This window comes from Numida meleagris, chromosome 8 (genome assembly GCF_002078875.1).
Source record: "Numida meleagris isolate 19003 breed g44 Domestic line chromosome 8, NumMel1.0, whole genome shotgun sequence".
NCBI classification, from domain to species: Eukaryota; Metazoa; Chordata; class Aves; order Galliformes; family Numididae; genus Numida; species Numida meleagris.
The window spans coordinates 3808200-3828308 of NC_034416.1; the positions used below are offsets into that span (position 1 = coordinate 3808200).

General features: G+C 45.1%; 1 protein-coding gene across 1 annotated transcript in view; it reads right to left on the minus strand.

The window, feature by feature from the left end:
* The window catches only part of GPC4 (glypican 4), a 38365-nt gene that overhangs the window by 4302 nt on the left and 13954 nt on the right, over nt 1-20109 (minus strand). Inside the window, exons 2-6 of the mRNA XM_021405865.1 lie at nt 19464-19855; nt 8490-8655; nt 2099-2229; nt 1743-1889; nt 1198-1334 (exon numbers count right to left, since the gene is read on the minus strand). Coding sequence (XP_021261540.1) covers nt 1198-1334; nt 1743-1889; nt 2099-2229; nt 8490-8655; nt 19464-19855 — 973 coding nt within the window. The remainder of the gene's footprint in view (nt 1-1197; nt 1335-1742; nt 1890-2098; nt 2230-8489; nt 8656-19463; nt 19856-20109) is intronic.

Genomic DNA, 20109 nt, shown 5'->3' on the forward strand with positions numbered 1-20109 from the left:
TGGCAGTCAGCAGGGGCCAGCATCCCTCCAAGGTCCCCCCCCTCTCTCCTTGCTTAGCACTGCAAAGCCTCCATCTCCCCTCCTTGCTGGTGCCAGACCTCACACGCAGCACGGACATCTGCTGTGAAAACCTTTGCAGAAGCTGCTGATGAACAAGACCTCAGGAGAGGTAGAATCATTTCCTGTGACGGAGTCCCAGACCATTACCCTAGCTGAGCAATGCAGAGTTTCAGGCACCCATGAAATGGTGCAACATTTATGCAGTATGGCTCAATACTGTGCCCCAAAAATATCAGGAGCAGAAAAATTGTAAATGCTAAGAAAACTGCTGGAAAACTCTGGGCTTCTTTTTTTTTTTTTTTTTAAATGGAACATCTTGGATTTTGCTTATTTCTTCAGTAAGCAAACAGAAAAAGAAATTTCTATTTCCAAAGTAAATTTAAACAGTTACATAAGCCATATGACAGAAATCCTTTGGCTTACTCGTGTGTTGGTAATTTCTTCCTTAGAAGAATTTTTTTTTAAAGTTTTGTAACTATTTTTCCACACAAAGCGTGCATGAAAACCACTGGTCCCCCTGTGCCACTGTCCTCAAGCAGCACAGAAGAAGAACTTTCACCAGCCTCCATCTTCTCTGCCCAACAAGAAATCCAGCAATAGCTGCTGGTAAGCATCGTGTGAGAAGCACAAACTGGGGACACTCAGGCAAAGGTGCAAGATGAGCATCCCCAGTCTTTTGGCCAAGACTTTGGACACATCACTTCCCTAAATCTGCAAGTAGTCAGTAAGACATCTAGGTGCAGAGAGATGCTGCTTCTGGATATACTTGAAAACAAACCTCCACACAGAGCTTAAATAACCTTTCAGCTTTGCTTTAGCACTGGCACAGTTTGCCCAGGGGGGTGGTGGATGCCTTCTCCCTGGAAACACTTGAGGTCATGCTGGACCAGAGTCTGAGCAACCTGACTGAGCTGCAGGCATCTCTTTTCAGTGCAAGAGCATTGGACTAGATGGCCTTTACAAGTCCCTTCCAACTCAAACGATTCTACGAGCCTATGATTCATTCAAGTTCCCCTGCCCCCAAGAAGGGCCAATGGAGGAGCCCCTAAGAGCAGAGTGCTCGTAGTGCTGGGCCAGCACATGGGGATGGTTGGGGCAGGAGGGGAGCGTTCAACCGGTGCAGTCGCATCTCCAAACCTGCTCCTGGCGCTCCCGTTCCAGCACTCATTCTCGTTGACCATGCCCACAGATATCTTTTCATCATTGCAAATATTGCCAGGGAGAGATGACCAAAATTTTTTGGCTTGCTTCAGCTTTTCTTTCACATCAGTAACCTATTAAAAAAAAAAAAAGAAGAAATGCAGGACACAGTCCAGAATACCAAAGACTCATTAAAAATGAAGCTGGAAAGGTATTTTTATCACAACAGACGTGCACAGGCCAGCTCGTTAGGCTGCATGTAAAGCTGTGTCGTTTTGATGGTTGATTTACTTTTTTAATACAAAATTAAACACCACTCTTCAAACACATATTGCTCATAAGCGAAGCCTTTGAAACAGGCACTTTCTGACACACAAGCATTGAGGTAATTCACATCCAGAGCCACAGGCAGACTACACCCCTCCGAGAGTTTAAGACAGCCAAGGAGTATTAAAAAACCCTCTAAATTACCAGTGGAAAAAGCACACTACTCAACATGGGGGAGCAGCACCTGCGTGGTACCAGCAGGATGGGGCACTCACCAGCCTGTCCAAGCTCGTGCCAGCAGCTGTGGTCGGCCGCTCTTCAGGGTTGTAGGGTCTGAAGCGAGCACTGAAACCACCTTCAGAGACAGAGCGAGCAGTTCGGCCTTGTGCAAGCGTTTTTGGCTGGCCACATCCCTGGAAAACCTAGGCAAGGGAAAGAAGTGAGCTTAGAAAATGGGAGCTCACAAGAGGCCGTCACTTTGGAGCCCAACCCAGGCCTGCAACCCACCCCTCGAAATAATAAATTAGCTCTCTGTATACTTGAAAAGGCACTAAGGAAAAAACACATCAAATAGAATAGGGGAAAATAAGAGACTGGATAAATAAAGCCTGTGCACCCGTTGCCCATTTACCTTCTGAGACACTTGCATGCTGTTCTCCTGCATGTTCATGATTGCATCTGAAATTTTCACATCAATGGGGTCCATGACCGACTCAATATTAAAAGGCCCCTCCAGCCTCTCTGCTACCAGCAACATCGAACCTGACACAGAGAGAGAAGCAAAGGTTTCTAATGGAGCTGTCTCAAAGATAACACTCACCAACATCCCCTCCCTGACACATGGAAAAGGCAGTGTGGTGTTGGCATGTGGAACTCCACACGACACAACGTGAACAAGACACTGAGGTGAGATGCAGCGATGACCTGGCCAGCAAGGACCATGGAGGTGCCACTGCTGTGTCACACATCTCCAGGAAACATTCTGCTGCATTCCCAGAGTTTGGAACGTCACCAGGCTGCCTGTCGGCACTTCCCAGCCTGCCAGCACCCGGCCACGGGCTCATACACATCAAAAGCGGCGCTAAATGAGGGAGAGCCTTTGCAGTCTGCCAGAAGGCAGTCTGTAATCAGCTACTCCCATTAGAACAAGCATTACTAAAGCCCTCCTCTCTCCATACTCCATACTTATTTATTAAAGGTTTCCTTGTGTCATTTGTTTTTAGAGACCGCTTTCAGCGCTGAGAGAAAGGCACCAGGGTCCTCGTGCTAATCCTGAAGATGACACCAATGCAGAAGGGCCCAAGAGCACCAATGCTGCAGCCTCCCCCTTACAAAAAGCTACAGACTTTGCTGTGCTTGGAGAAGACATATGATTGCACAGTCTGGCCTTACACGGACAATTTGCACAAGGTAAATGCTTGGCACACGTCTACTAAAGGGGAGATGGAAAAGTCCCTCAGCCAACACTAGGTCAGTCTTCCCGTGCTGACGTGCACGTATTCATCAAAAACATCATTAAACAGAGGAGCTACTGAACTTCCATTACTTCCTCTGGGAAATTATTATTGTCATTGAAGATTTCAACCTCCATTGCTTTACAGCCTTCCCCGAGTCACCCCTAAATGGCAGCTCCAGGCACACGCCTCGTGCTAAGCAGTCGTCTTCTCTTGTCCATTGCATCGTTTTCTCTGTAGGCTTTCCATTCCCAAAGCACTGTTTTCTCCTCTCCTGCATCACTTCATGCTGTTATGCCACAAACTCCTAATTTTGCAGTTGCATTGAATTTTTTGAATCCCCCCCGCTGTGACGCAGAGACCAGTGCGATGGCCCCGAGGAATCCCTCTCCCAAGGAGCTCCTCCCTCCTCCCAAGGATACGCCTGTTCTCCTCCATTAAGGAGAAATGGGCGCTTCACATTCAGTCTATTAATTTCTCTTGAAAAGTGTTTCTTGCGACATTCATTCTCCTCCTAAGTGCAGAAGGGTACTTAGGACAAGCAGAAAACTTCTGTGGACTTTGCTTACCAGTTCAAGTCCTATAAAGATGCTCCACACATGAGGCAATTTACTAATAGCTCTGCCTTAGTGTCTAATCCCATTTAAATTAAAAAAAAAAAAACCCACCACACTAAAAATTATAAATATATATAATTAAGCTACTTACATATTTATAAATTTTTTTTTTAAAAATCTATATATCCCAAAAACTCAACACCAAGACCACCACGCAAGTTGCAGAAGCATTCCTAGCCTAGGAATCCAGTCTGCAATGACAACTCAGTGTTTTAAAGATTGGCTGGGCGTTAACTAAGGATTGATCAGTGGATCAAGGCAACCTAAAAATTGCTTTGGAGATGCAGCATCAGAGGGACCACTGGTGCCATCCAAGGGGTGTTTAGGGACAGAATCCACGAGGAGCTGAGCCCCCAGGAAACACCCTCGCCCCACAGATGCACACAACCACCATTAATGATGGAGCTGCTGCAGGGCACGGCTGGAATGTGGCCGTCAGTGACTACAAACAGGTCTGAACTAAATGCAATTTTTTTTTTTTTTTTTAAAGAAGGTAATAACAAATGAAACAAAGAATCTTAGACTGTATTGTGGTGGGCTCCAATAAAGTGATGCTTCAAATCTCTGAGTAATGACTGCTAGCATGAATATACCATTGTGCCAAGGGGGAGAAAAATGCTTTTGATGTGCTACCAAATGGAGACTTTTGTAAACAAGTGGAGCACAACTTAAATGTGTTCATCACTGTCAAAGCGTTTGGGGTTTTTCCACGCGCATAAAGAACATCCCATCACCGTTTGGAGGAAGCTGCTCATTTCAAATAAAAATATTATGAATAGGCAGATAATAAAACACACAGAGATGCATAGTTTTTAAAAAAGAAGAAAATCATTCCATTTTGTAACTACTTAATTCTCCGAGTGGCCAGGAAAGGCCGCAGATCAATAAAGTGTTTGTGAAAGACTGAAAGGAAACATAAACCCCGATTCTTCTGGCTGTTTGGCGTCTTTGTAAACTTTGAGCCGGGCAGGCCATACACAAGACCATGGGAATGTAGAGCGAATTGGGCCCTTTGTTACCGATGGTGCCATGGCGTTACATGTATCACAGAGAAGGAATGCAGCCTCTGCTTTGACTGCCCATATAGAAAATGCATTCGGCCTCCAGCAGAGCTGCCAAAGCTGGCTATAAAAGATAAGGAAAGTAATAATTGCCCTTGGAGAATATATTCAACTGTAGCTCTTCACGAGCAGCGATAGATACTGACAAGAAGCACTAAATGAAATAAACTTGCATTGAAAGGAAAATAAAAGGAGGGGAGAAGGGGACTCCACCCAGCCCACAGTTTTGATTTGGGGGCCATCCCGCCAACTTCTACCTCCCACCAGGAGCTGGCTGGTGTCCCCACCAGCAGGCAGAGCGAGCAGTGGATTCCCTCTGGCAGCCACATTTGACATTAATAAGGCTGGCTGGGATTCAAGATAACATTAGCATCACGGCACTTTGAGAGGGGAGGCAAGCTGCACTAAAACCGTAAAAAAAGCCTAGGTGCAACTTGTCTCCCCAAAAGATTTTCCTCCCCTCTCCCCTCCGCAGCTCCAGTCCAAAAATAATTGACATTTATAAGGCAGGGCAAAGTGGCTCAACAAGTTTGATCCACTTCACAAAGAAGCCCGGCAGAGTGAAAAATGTACCCTGGTCACTTATTACAAACACACAGCGTGACAAAGACCGTCTCTCCTCACTGTGTTGGGGAGATGGAAGTGGATTTGGAGGGGGGGGGGTAGGAACAACAAAAACACCACACCGTATAGCTCCATGCCTTAAAGACCCTTTTCCTCCTGCATACATTTGTCCTTGCTACTGGCATTGAGACAATTCTTGGCGACAAAGCACCTCGCTCTCATGAAGGAAAGCAATTCTTTTGCATTGTGCCACAAATAATCAGAAACCCACATCTTCAGCCTCACTGTCTGACTTGAAGAACAAAAGGCAGTTTTCAGTCTTAACCCCAAGATCTGATTTAAAAGGGGAGGGAAGGAGGGGGAAGACCTTGACCATTCATTAACAACAATCATTATTTTTAAAAGGGAAAAATTCCTTGCCCACAAAGTAGTGCTCCAGATATGTATATGGAGCCTGAATTCTACATCTTTGAGCGGAGTAAATCTTTGTAAGGGAAAAAAAAAAATCATGAAAAGGCACTGGAGATTAACACTGTTCATTCAGGAAAGCCTTACATACCCCCCCACCGCAAAGCTTGTTTGAAACAAAGTATACCCCTGTCTAATTGGTGTACAATTGTGTCGAGAATGGATGGTGAAATAATTTAAAGACAGTTAAATGAGAGAAAAGAGTACAATTCAGTCGTTATTTCATACGCTGCAACTTTAAATGGTACTTTGCAGAAGGAAGGCAGGAAGAAGGCTTTGTCTTGAAAAACCTACAAACTCAACATCCCCGTTTTGGAAAAGCTTTACACAAGTGACTTTCACATAGAGCCACTAACTCTATAGAACACTGTCAATCTGGGCGAAAACAGGCAATGAACTCAGAGATAAAAAAGGGTTACTGAAGAGAAAGGAAAGGCAAAGATAAGAAGAAATGCTTAGCCGTACTATAGTGAGAAATAATCCTATAAATTAGGTGCTTTTTTTCAAAAAAAAGAACCAACCAGAAGCACATATGCGTGTATACACAGATGTCTGTTTTATACTCACATATAAATTTGCACATACTTCCAGCTTTTATTACAAGTTTCCCCCTTTAACTATCTTTAAATTATTTTACGAGTTTCGAAATCTGCTTTTCACACATAATCAACAACTTAGTATTTAAGCCCAAAATGCAAAACAGCAGAGCATGAGCCCACGCAACTGGGTTGCTGGGTTTTTTTTTTCCCTTTTAAACTTTTAAAAACATACACAAAGGACATCTGTCACGTTTCCCCCCTCAAACACTAGATCTATTTAAGTTAATTTGCCTCAAGTGTCAAATTGAGATGGGAAAAAAAAGTCTGCAACGTAACCAGCACCTCCTTGGTTATTAAATGGACCAAAGAAAGCACAGCTGAAGTTTTCAGTATCTGTACTCTACCGCAAGAATCAGCCCAGAGCGCAAGAAAGAAGCAAACACTGCCAGCAAATGTAACAAAGCCTAAGACTGTACTTAAGTAATGAGTGGCCAAGAAGCCCTTTAGGGAGGAAGCACTGCAAGAAGCTTTGCTTCCATCCTGGAATCGTATTTATTTATTTTGTCTTGTTTAATAATCTTAATTATTGTATGCAGTCCCTGATCAGTCTCACGTGACAGGGCTCGCTGGCTTCCCCCAAGTTTCGTTTTTAGCTGCATACCACCTACAGCAATTAGCTGCTTGTGCTTTTGTCTGTTTTCTGGCATTATGCCCTTCCCTTTCATGGGATTCCTCTTTTCTACTTGGACGAGATGTTTGCAAGTCTCCTGGCTTTGAGCTGTTTCAGCAACAATTGTAGCTGAAATACTTAATATTCTCATGAGAAAGAGGGCTGGGAGGAATGGGGGGGGAGGGTGTCAGCCTCCCAAAGAATGACTTGGAAACCCAATTTAGTGTCACATTTAACTCCCTATATGGAATATACAGGCAAAAAAAAACACCTTCTCAAAATAATATCCTGCACACAAGCAAGTTGGCACAGGCAGTTAAGTGAAAAGCCAATGTACAAAACACGAGAAAACAAGTTCTGTGATTTGAATACAGCCTGAGATGCCAATTATCAGCAATCCCCCCCCCCTTTTTTTTTTTTTTTTTTTTTATCTCGCAGCTTAATGAAAGGGAAATCTTCTCTTTCTAACAGCTCCTTCTTCCAAGAGCAGGATTGGAAGACTACCACAGCCTTGTCAGTAGCTGCAGGAACTTCACATGTGCACTTCATCACACATTAACTGGAGTGAAGCAACTGCTCCCAAAGGATGCTCTTACACAGATAAATCAAGATCCTTGAAAAGGAGCACAAATGAAAATATTTAATGTTACCTATTGCCTGTGCCCCCAAAACATGATGCGCCGCAAACTCTGCAGTCTTGACCCAAGGTAGAATTTAACATTTCAGTCTATTCATATATCTGATTAGCCAGTCTATTGCATATACCAAATAACACCATTTATAAACACAGAAGAGAAATAAACAGGAGGAAGACGATGGCAAAAGTACTTGCAGAGCATCACTTACAGTCTATCAACATTTCTAAAGGATGGTGGCCGAGTGCCAAATGAGCTGTTTAGAAATGGATTTAGACACATGTTCCATTCAAATTTTTAATGTAAAACACAGGCCTACAGCTTTTCCCAAAGCTCACCATGGCTGATGGAGCCTCCCAGACAACACAGCAAGAAAACTGGCTTTAGGAAGGACAGCTGTACGGTGACAAAAACATGCAAGGAGTCATATGGAAAAAACAGCTTGTATGTACATTAGATAGAAACCAGGGAAAGGATATGAAGGCTGTGTGATGGAAGTCCTTGGAGGCAGAGGGAAAAGATCAGGGACTGAGCCAGCAAGGGAAAGCAGAGACTGCAGGAGCAGATCCAAGGGTAATATCGGTCAAAATGGCTTAAGAGGTAGCAAGTCTCCACACCAAAATGGGACTCTTTTTCCCTATTTCTTAGGGGTCTTTATCTGACTCAGCCTTCAGGCTTTTGGACACTGTGATGAATCAAGACAGAGGAGGTATATCACATACAACTTATCTTCTTGCTATAGCAAGAAAAGACACTCCAAACCTACAAGCACATGGCACCTCCATCTTCCTAAAGTTTGCTGCAAGGGAGGTCACTGGTGCAATGAAAGTTTCATTTATTCAGAAATTAACGTGAACTGCAAAAGCTTTACTGTATGAAGATGAGAAAGAAAAAGATACCAACCACAGACCTTAAAATCTGCTGCAGCAAACACGGCCACTGCCAAAAGCCATTCACAGGAGGGACACAATATCAGGGCATACTTACATGCAGTTTTAACCCACATTGCCTTACCCATAAAGATATTCCACTCGGCGTCCAAATCCCCTTGGTTGGCCAAGCAGCCTCTCATGACGTTAAAACAGTAATTGTAACACGGCTTCACAGACACCAGACCTCGACAGTGCGGGCAGTACATCATTTTCAGCAGTGCTTGCGTACCCTCTGGTGTAGGGTTCACCTTTAAAAGAGAATAAGAGTAAAAAGAAGAAAATTAGCCCTCAGTCATTAAAACAAAAAAACCCACACGTTTGCCATGGGACTGGTGGGAATGGAGCTGTGCAAAGGAGGTGCAATCAAGACCCATCAGAACTCCACTGGTATGTGGTTTCAGGGATCTGGAAAGCGGATGAGGGTTTTTGGCTCACCTCCTTGGGCACACCTGCCACTCAGGGGTCGCAGCATGACATCTGCACTAAAACACAACCACAGAGATACTGTGGGACCCCTCCTGGGCTGCAAGGCCAGCAGAGCTATCCGCAGTCGGCGAGACACCCCTGAACCCTCAGTGGAGCTGTTCTCAGAAATGATTCACGGTCATTCATGTTTGATTAACTCCCTGGCCTAGCTTCAAAACATTCATTGAAACAACTTCCATGCAGTCTGCCTGCGAAGCACTACCACTAGCACCGCACCTTCCTGCCGGCCACGGGGTGGACCTATCTGAGGCAATGAACAGGCTCTCCCCCTCAGCAGCCAGTCTGAGGGCTGATCAACCATATGTGAAAATGGAAAATTAAGTCAGGACTGGAGACATGCTGACAAAATAGAAACAGTCTCCGGAGTTTTAAAGCAATGCACTTGTGACCTCTTATAAGGCGTTTACAGAGAGTGCTCTAAATAGGTTGTGATCCAAGACCGAGGGGAGGAGACGCACACACGCCAGAGGAAGAGGTCATTCAGTACATGTGGAACACCTCTGCTGGAGCTCTGCAAACAGGGTTTGAGGCAAAGAGGATGAGAAGGCTGGAGAGAGATGAACCCACGCGAAGAAGCCCTGGTATCACATGTAAGAGCCTCGCTACTGAGATGCCCATCACAGCATGAGGATCACAACTGCTCACTGCCTCTTCTGGTGCAAAAAGTAGTTGGCAGCACATGGAACTATTTAACAGACTTAAAAGAAAAACAACAACACACTATAAACTATTTGCACAAAATTAATTACAGGGCTGCAACTCTGTTCCAGAAGATCTCCTGTGCTGAGAGCTTTCACAGTCCAGGGAAAGGCGGACAAAGCTCACAGAAGAGCAGGTCCCACTCCAATTCCCTCCTGCTCAGGACTGTGCAAATCTATGGAATAAAGATCCACACAGAACTCCCACATTCACCTTCATCTCCACCGGTCCACCAGTCTCCGAACAGCAGTTTCTGGAAGCCAGGAGAACATCCGAGGGGAGGTGTCCCCGTCGCCTGCCCTGTGCTCTCGCTTTTCCCCAGGCTCCCCCACTGGGTCCAAACAAACCTCCACCTCCTGACCTCCCCCAGGGACAGGCTGGCTTTGCCAATAACGGCAGTAGAATTTCTTAGGAAAAGAGAGGAGGGATAGAAATCTGTTGTCTTTCTGCCAACTCCAAAAAGAACACAGTTTCTCTTCAGCAGGCAAGGAAACTAGGCAGAAAGACAGAAGGGCAATTTTTTGCGGCTGAGCTGAATTTTGGCTGGCCAGCAACAATCATTCAGGCATCATCTGTACCTCTCTTATCTGTGAGGAGCACTGATTGCAGCTACCACTACTCAGGCACTCAGGGCGGCTGAGCCTGCTGCTGTCAACAAGAGACACTTGAATTTTTAGAAAGGAAGCGAGATGCCTTCACACACCCTGAACAGAGGCCCACGACAGTTCTGAGACATGAGTTAAGATCCCAAGAAATAGCTCCATGCTAACGAGGCAGACAGCAAGATGCCGTCAGAAACCACCGCGCGTCTGGCCAAGACAAAATCCTCCACCATCATGCTGCGCCGAGCAGCAGGACAAAGAACGGTTGTCCCTCATCCTGCTAGCTGAGCTGAGCCACTCTGGGACTTGACAAAACTCATAGCACGGAGGCAGGAGCACACATGGCCCCAAACCCTTGCAGACAAAAGACCCTGCTGCCCATTTGGTGGAGCAAACGGAGCCATGGTGCTCAATGCAGAGAGCTGCCTGCAGCAGCAGGGGAATCCGATCTGGAGGCTTCAGAGCACGGCTGGTTGGAAGGCGCAGCAGGAGCAGGAGCCCCAGCAGAATGCTCCCCACTGGGGCAGAGCTAGTTCAAACGCTGGGAAGAGCTCTTGCAACAGAAAACAGCTAAATCAGACGATTTATAGTAGGAAAACTGAAAACAGACAAATGTAAAGGTATCATCTGCCATCCAGATGGTCCAGTCCTTGACAGCAAAAAAGCTGAAGAGGGAGAAAGAAGAACCAAAACAACATCTCATACCCACAGACAGAGCTCTGAAGGATCCCCCCAGTTCAGTCACTTTTCTGACAAAAATGCCTTCCCGTGTCACTCAGCAGTCAGCACCAGGATCACAATGCTTAGTGGAGGCTTGTGAGCAGATCCTGGCCATCTTACCACTGCCTGCCCTCACAGAAGTGCCCTGCATCCTCCTTGGGAAGAAAATCAGAAAAAGGTTCACAGCACCACGGTGCCCTTTAGCCAAGTGCTAGAGCAGTGTCCAGCAGAACTGAGGGCTCCATCAACCCCATGGTAGAAAGAAGAGTTTTTATGAAAGGGATCACACAGCAGCACGTTATGAAAAACCATCAGCCCAGCGCCTTCCCATCTTAGGCTCCTTGCTTGCACCAAGCGGCTGTGACCTTGCAGCATCCACCCCGCTTTGATATTTCATCGGGTTGATCTTTATGGATCCCAGCAGATGCAGGGGAAACCGAACCCTCCTTCCTACGTTCCACTGTGGATGAACAGCACTACGAAGACACTGGCCGCTCGCTCAGATTAGGTGCTGCGTGCATCCTTGGAACAAAGACCTGGTATGATTTTAAAAACCAATAGGGTTTGGCTTCCTTCCCTGCAGAGAGTCATTCTGAACCTACAACAAACCCCACGACAAAACATCAGCTTCTTCAAACCCCTGCCTGCAGTGACTGCCCAGCGGAGCCGTAGCTTATGATGGATGTAGCCCACAGATAAGCTCTTATTTTGCAATACAACTGCAGGAGGGAGACAAAGGAGGAATTCACCAGTCCTGATTTGACATTTTATGGCTTCAGAGAGCAACAGGAAAGTATAAATAGAGATTGCCTACAAGAAAGGGTTTCAGGGAAGATTATGAGTAATTACACCTCGTTACAACACTGATAAATGCTTAACCACTGCATATCACTGCAACGAGAACCTTAACCCCTGGCAACACGCCCATGCCCAGTCCAGACCAATTCTGGATCTGTCAGAGGGATGTGCCATATGTTGCACTGGCAATTCTTCACAGGCTTTTAATGTTCACTGTGCCACGCCAGGTGCAAGCTCTTAAAACACCATTGTATGTAACAGAAAACCCAGATATGCTTTGTTCTAGGGTTGTGTTTATCTTGGAAAGCAACTCAAGTTCATTCAAACGGTACTCTAGAATGACCCTCAAAACCAAGTAATCTCCTTCCTAATAAAGCTGAGTCCCAAAGAAAGCTTTACTTGCCAAAGAGGATTTACTCCAGTAGATTTGAACCCAGGTAGTACATTGCAGTGCACATAGCCTCTAAAAGCTTATAATAGAAGTAAATGCACTCCAAACCCTTCCTTTTATCTTGTGAAATTTATTTCCTTTCTGTGCCGTCCCATGCCACTGCGGCAATCCATCACCCTGTGGTTCCATCATGTAAATTACAATTTGTCCATGTCTACATGCTTTGTCAAACGTGAAGATTAAAAGTTGCTGACAGATGTGTTTTGGCACCAATCTTCACATTCGTATCGGACTCGAACTTCAAAAAAACTACAGATTTTCACACAAAAAGGGGAAAACAAACAATTACGGGATTTCTGTGTTTAACTCAAATGTTTCATGCAGTATTTGTTGAGGTACACCTCAACTTACATTGACTGGTGAAGATGGAATCCTGTTCCTCTAAAAATGAAGCTTGCTCTGTGTAACAAAATCTGCATTTTCTGGATACATTGTCATATCCACCACAATTTAAAGTTTCACATAACGGAAATGTTTTACCCTGTGTCCTTAGCCTTCTCCTAGCAGGTAGAAATTGCACCTGGACGCGCAATCCTGGTAGAAACTTCACGATTGAAGCACCCACTTATCAAGGGAAATAGCTCCTTAACAGCCTACATAAAGCCACCAACACTCCAGAAACCAATCCATGCAAGCAGTGAAAGTTCAGAGACCCAACCAGCCTCTTTTCCTCTCCCTCCTAAGGGAGGGAAGAGCTGAGGAGGGATGACAGAGGTCCAGCTATGGTTCTGCAGGGAGCTGCAGCCAAGCGGGCAACTCCCACCAGCTGCCAGAGCCACATTTCATTCTCTCACTACCCTGAAGTTAACATTAAGAATGTTAATAACAACATTTTAAATCCTGTCAGCTTTAATAACTATTTATAATAACACTGATAACTCAGGCTTTCTTATTCTCCAAGCTTGCACAGTAACAGCGTTGCCATGCCAGCAGCACAGCCACCAGAAAACAAAATCCAACAATTTGAAAATAAACACAGTGAAATTACTTTTGATTTATGTCGTGTTTACTTTACAAAAACTGAATTAGGGCAATATTGGATAAAGCAGATTTAAAGAGCAACTCCTCGGTGACATGGAAAGATGATTTCATGACAAGAAAGGAAACAAGAACAACGAAAGAAAAAACCTCCAAGGCCAGGTGATGGACCGTGGGATGCTCCAGGTGAGCAGCCAGTTGCAAGACAAGTGAAGCATCGTTGGTTTTTGGGCTTGACACAACCTTACTTGTGTAATATTTTCCTCCGCTCCATGTTTTGCAAGAGCACACATTAGTCAAACATTCAGCTCACTGCAAAGATCACTCGGGTGGCTCTTGGTTTGCTTCCCAAACCCAAAAATTCTAACGAAAGTGTTTTGGAATTAACAGCACATTTCAGCGTTTAACCGACTCTGCTGGCCCAGTGCTAGGGCATGAATAATTTAGAAAGCATCTGATGTAACCACAGATCCGGGCCTCCAAGGTGTTGCACAACAGAGCACATTTAGGAGAGAGATTTGGGAACAGCACACCTCTGTGCCTCGTCAGTATTCAATACCCACGATGACGTTTTCTACAATTTTATCTGTCTGGTTACACTCATCTCTGCGCAAAGAAAAGTTCAAGAGTGCATTTACACTTGATTCTCTACTTACAGTTTGCCTTTTTTTCTTTTCCCCCCTCCAGCGCATGCAGATGTGACATTGCCAGGTAGGAACAGCAGAGCTCCTGACAACCAACACACTGTACGCTTGACCTGCTCAGTTTTAATATTAACATGTCAAAAGAAGAATACTGCATGCTCATCTTGTGAGACACCATGAAGGGTTTGCATTCTTTAGCAGTGGCCCTCCACCAGCCATAGGATTATACCATCCCACGCGATGCCACCAAACACGAGCGCCCTCCAAACACAGCTTCTTCTCAAAGCACCTGCCTCTCTCCACAACCCAGAGATGCAGCACACAATTCTGAGCTTTTTGTTTGCTTAAGAAGCCAAACAGTGAGAGCATTTGTTTTGGCAACAACACCAAAAAACTTCCTTAGTTATCCCTCCTATTGTTTTCAGAATTAACCGTAGAATCAGTGCGGGGAGTGGCAAAGATGGAAAAAGAAAGAAAATCCAGCAGACTGAAATGCTCCTGCAATGTGCCATCAGCTTGAAACCCACAGCCACATCCATGCATGTTCTCAGCCCCTTAAACCCACAATGACTGCTGCTCGAGCATGCTTTGAAGGCTATGCCTAGCTCAGACCCTCAAATGGCTGGAGCTGAGGCAGATGCAGCCACATTCTTGGCAGGTCTTCTCAGGGTCATCTTTGATGTGGAGAATTGCTTGGTATTGTTTTCTGCATTGATGTTTGCCCTTGGCACGTGGAAGGCAATGTCCTTGTGCACGGTGGCCCCTCGGTACAGCCCCACAGTTTGCAACTTGCTGTCTGGACATAACTCTTCGGAGATCTCTTTGCAACACTAAAAGGGCTCCTTGGCTCTTCTGGTTGGTTTGCAGTTGCCCACAGAGCAGCAGCATCTGTCCCTTACCTCCTCTCAACACATGCATGCAAGCAACAAATTTCATTTCTGTTCATCACTTCATTGGGAGGGTCTGCTCTTGCCCAGGGGGTGCCTGGCTTCATCTGATTCAGGAAAATGAACTTCCTTTTGGAAAAGGATTAAGGACACATTCCTCTTAAGTCAAACCAAGGGCGAAGGCCACACAAAAGGAGATTGGACCTTTGCTCACCAACTAAACTTTTAGAGCCAAATGGTAATTATGAGGGGCACAATATTTACCAAAATAAGAGCTTACTGCCCACATATTTTTGCTGATAGAGGCCTTAATTACATTCAGCATCCATGCAAAAAAGGGCAGGAACCACTCCCCAGGAGATGCAGCTGAAGGTAAGGGAGCTCACACAGGCCAACGGTAACTTGGTTCAAGCAGGTTTAACTTCAACTTGTGCTCACTGGATGCCTTGTTAGAGAAGAGCAGCTCAGAGCAAAGAGGGTTAAAAAGTCATGGGGCTCTTTCTCCAGCTTTCAAGCAGCTGTGGGAAGGCAGATTACCTGCCCCCTCCACAGTTATCTTCCATAAATGGCTTCAAGAGAATTCCCCCCTCGGCTGCTATCATCACACTTCATTAGGGAAGAAATGGCGATACCGATGAAGCTCCTCCACCCACCACAAACACCTCCTGCAGCTCCCTCATGGCTGTTAATGTCTCTTGAGGACAGTAGATCACAAAGTAGGTGCATTCTTCACATGAACCTATGCATCGATTTCACATGGTTCATATCTGCACTTCCAAATTAAATATCATTCCTTGCATATAACTTCAGAGCTGCTGTCTGTCCTTGACAAAACAAACAGGGCTCCCAAGAACAGGCTGGAAGTCCCTTTCCAGTGGCTTAGCTGCACTGAGGCAACTGCATCTCATGTGGCTTCCAACACACAGGGGAAGTGATTCAGGAGCCTTCACTGCTCTGATCAGACTTAAGTGTAGGAGGAAAAAACGGTGAAAACTCCAAGACAATAGCTCATCAGCATAGATTTCCCAGACAGCAGCAGCAAACTCTCCCCAGTGGCACAATAGTAGCAAGGTCCCATCACCATGTCTCCACCTACACCTCTGCAGAGAGATGGGGGATGCAAATGCAGCAGTTCAGTGCCTCATGGCTGCACTCTGCATCCTCCAGAGGCCTTTGCTTCTGACTCTTGACCTCTAACTAAACCTTCTCTGCTACACTGTGGGTCAAGCATGCTACTCCTGACCCTACAAAATGCTGACAACATGCTCAGTTCTTCAATTCACTTTTTTCTTCTCCCCTAACAACAGGGACCTCTGTCCCATACCTGCATCCAATGAGCCTCCAGGCGCTTTGCCCTCGAAGGTGTCACGACCCCAGATGGGGACATGGGTTTAACCGCGTGTCACCAATTAAGGAAACATCTCTGCGCCCTGAGAACTGCAGGATTCCTGGTTCTCACCCTTTCTCAGGCACTCTGGGCTCTGGCCTGTATTTGCTCTGTTTTTTCCCCCCAGAAAAGAGCCCGCTCAGCTGGGGCAGGAAATGTCAATGCTGGCAGCAATTTAACCCTGCTGATTTTAGTGCCTGTCAAGAGCTAAGTAGCAAGCGACTGATTACGGGATGGGCAGATTTCCGTCTCCCAAAGGCAGGGGCAGGAAGGTCAGAGAGAAAGCACCACTCTTCAGCAGATGACAAAGGAAAGCATTGGAGGCCTACAACCATCCACAGATGAACTCAGATGCAGGAAACATTTCAAGCAGGCAGAAGAGACAACCTGGGCTTTTTTTCTTGGATTTGCTGTTCAGGACAGATCTGGAGAACTTTGTACTTTGGGGCCTAATTAGGAAATTTGAGGGGGGGAAGACTTGAATGGAAAATTAAAGTGCATTTTATAGACTCAGTTTGAAAAAAAAAAATCTGTGCTTTCTCTGAAAACCATACAGCTTTCCCACAGTTGTATATTTGGGCAGCAATGCACACCTTCTGACCCAATCAATGCTGAATTGAAGTTATTTTCTAGTATTCTGGCTCTGAAATCACACATCTGCAGCTTTTCAATATTCTTTTCCCCTTTCGTCCCCAACTTATGGGAGAACAATACCTTCTAAATGCATCTCCCTAGCGAAGATGTAAAAATATATCGTATCATTAAAAAGCTATCAATGCTGTTCTTCTGTAAAGTGCTCTTTGCTCCCCTAATAGCACCACTTGAAAGCAAAAAACAGCTGGATCTCACAGTAGTTTGTATTTCTCCTCCTGAGAATTTTCAATTACAAATTTTTGATTTACTTGTTACAAGAAGCATTAAAGCTAATTTGCATTACTTTGGACATTTTTTCATAAAGACGAAGATTTATCCCTCAAGCTAATCCCTGGTACAAGCAGTTATCCCACTACAACTCCTCTGTAAAAATAATAAGGAAGCAAAGACAATAAAGTCATTATATAGAGCTCAGCAAAGCTGGAGTAATCTATACGTAATGCAGGAAACCCCAAAACACAACCACAAAGCAGCAGGCATAAAAACATTAGCTTTTAAACTCACGTATAGAATTTCCCAATTGTGTCTTGCAGAAACATGATGTTAGGTTCTCACTGAATGAGACTAAAATACTACTACAAAGATTATTCTTTCCACTGCTGCAACTAAAGCTTAGATACTCAGCAGCACAGACTTCAACTACCATGCCAAAACGAGGATCCGTTGCACGATCTGCAGTGCAACTTGTGAAACTGAAGTGCAAAGTGCAGTAACTGTAATTCTGCATGGAGCACGAGCTATTTTTGCAGCTGAGTGGGTCTATGGATAACCTTGCACACTCAAGCAATTAATTCCAGAGTTGAAGGCAACTCTACACTCATGGATCTTCAAAAGGGAAAAAGAAATCACAGTGCCACCTCGGGTTCACGACTTTGATTCGTAACAGATGCAAGGACCATAGCCCTCGTGGTACTGTGTCAAGTCTGGAGACATTTTGATGAATTCTGAGCAGATGGAGCATGAACACGATCCCTCACTCACACAGGTTTACTGTCTATCAAGTGATTGCACATTCCCCAAAGCCATACTGGCGTTCAGCATCCAGACCTCCCAAATACTTCATTTTCACTGCCCAGCATTGAAAACTCCATCCTCTTTTTCCCTTTCTTTCTGACAAAAATATCTACCACAATGCAAAGCAACCAGAAATGAAATAAGAGCAACCATACCTGAAACCTCAACCAAGAGGCTGGGAGGCTTTGCCATGATCTGACATGGAAACAAATACTTCGTGCGATCCAGCACCAACCCTCTCTCCCACAACTCCTTCCCCCATGGGATGGCATCTTTGAGGCTCAACGGTTTTGTGGTCTCATCGAAGGGACCCCACATAATAACCATAAAGCCCTACAACACTTACCCTCAGTTAGATGCAAGCAGCACGAAGATACATATAACATGAGTGTCATCGCTAATAAATGAGGACCCAAGGTGTTCAAGTACCTACAATGTCTGGCCACTAGCAACATACTCCTGGAGCTTGGATATATCAACAATGAAATTCTTCCCTTGTTAACATTCTCTGTCCTGTCACACACATGCAGGCTTACCACAGTCTGTTTTTCTCAACTCTCTTCAAGAAAAATTAGCATGGAAGCAGATTTTTTTTTGGCAGTCACAGTACTTTAATGTTATCCCTGTAAGACAAAGCAATTTGAACGATCATCTCACTTACTGAAGCTACTTGTGCTGCCTCCAAAAAAGCATTCTTCTTCTAAGAGTGCTTCTTATTTCGTTTTGTTTTTTTTTTTTTTTTCCCTATTTGTTTTTTATTCCTTGCACTTAGCATGATTCAAACTCCTGCCTGCCCTTCCAGCCTGGCACTTTCTTTTTACCTGGTTGCAGAGTAATAAAGTAAACCCCTCCGCTTGATTAAATGATTATGCTAAATCTTCCAGACCACAAGAAATGAGCTGATCTGGAAAAAGGAAATCACTAATATTTCTTTATCTTACACAATCAGTGCAAGGGGATTACCTAATACACCTGTTCCATATACCACACAACTCAGACTAAATTACAGACATGTCTCATGGAAGAAAACAAACAAAGTCATCCCACTTAAAACACTCTACAGTGGTTTATGAGAAGAGAGAGGTAAACATTTAGGTGAACAATGATGTATCAGTTTGAATCCCCAAAAGTGACAGCCATGCAAGTCTGAGGCCTGACTGCTGCTACATGTGTGACAAATACAAGAGGCTCCTGCCCTGCACATATGGCTCCAGCTTACTGTTATCATAAAAGTACTGTTTGCTCATGCTAACAGCCTCCCCTCATGCCTGGGAGCAAAGAACAAGTCCTCAGTTGCTCTGTAGTAGATGCCCATAACATCCATGACTCGCTGTAATTTGAGGGCAATATTACGAAGAAGGTACAGTAATTACACAAGCAAACATGTTTATTTCCACTGCAGATGGGACTTAATTTCCAACCTGTTGCTGTTCCACAGACAGGAGGACAAGCACCAAACAGGGAAACATCCCTGCTGTTGGCCTGCAGCACAGGACAGTGGTGGCCCACGGGCAGAACATCTCCAGAACGTGACTCTACCACAAAGCACACATCTGGGCTCTCCCATCAACAAATGGGGTCTGGTCCCATCTGTGCTCAACTATCTGTCATGCATTTAGGCGCCTATGGAAGAGCTAAGTGCATCTACAGCACTCTGCAGAAGCGTGATGCCAGGGAAAGATTGCCACCCATGGCAGGTCCATGGGAAGGAAGCACAAACACAAGACGGAGCTCACCGCGGACACTTTGCTCACGACGTCCCTCGCAACAGCAAGGCCTTGTGCGAAGGTGCGGGCTGCCACAAACGCTCGAGTCACTTGTAGCTTCAGCTTGCGTGGCACGTCCCCGAAGGGCTTCAGCTGCTCCGTGTACTTGCTGACACACTCAAGGTACTCATCCGTGAAGTGGTACTGTGGGTTCACCAGCCGGAACATGCGCTCCAGCAGGCGTGCCCAGAAGTCGTTGAGCATCTCCTCTAGGTTGACATTGCCACCCACATAGTATCGCTTCAGTTCCACGAAGAGGTCTTTGAACAGCTCTGAGTTCTGCATGTACAAGCGGCCATACGTTCGCACAAACATGTCATTCAGTGACTTCTCGGCGTTCTCGAGAAGCTCTTTGAAGAACTCTAGAAAAGAGCAAGAGAAGCCACGGTAAATGTTGGCACTGGGTTAAGCATTTGCACATTGCTTAACTTGAAAGTGCAGCACAAGGAGACTCAAAAGAAATTGATTTTTAAATGATTTCCATATCTAATTTTTAAATAATTTCTCAACAACCTTGCTTGCTTTTTATAAGCTAATCACCCTTCAAAACCCCTCTCTAGGTTCTAAGGCTTGGATGAGTGAAATACCTTTTGATCCATACTAAATATCATGACAA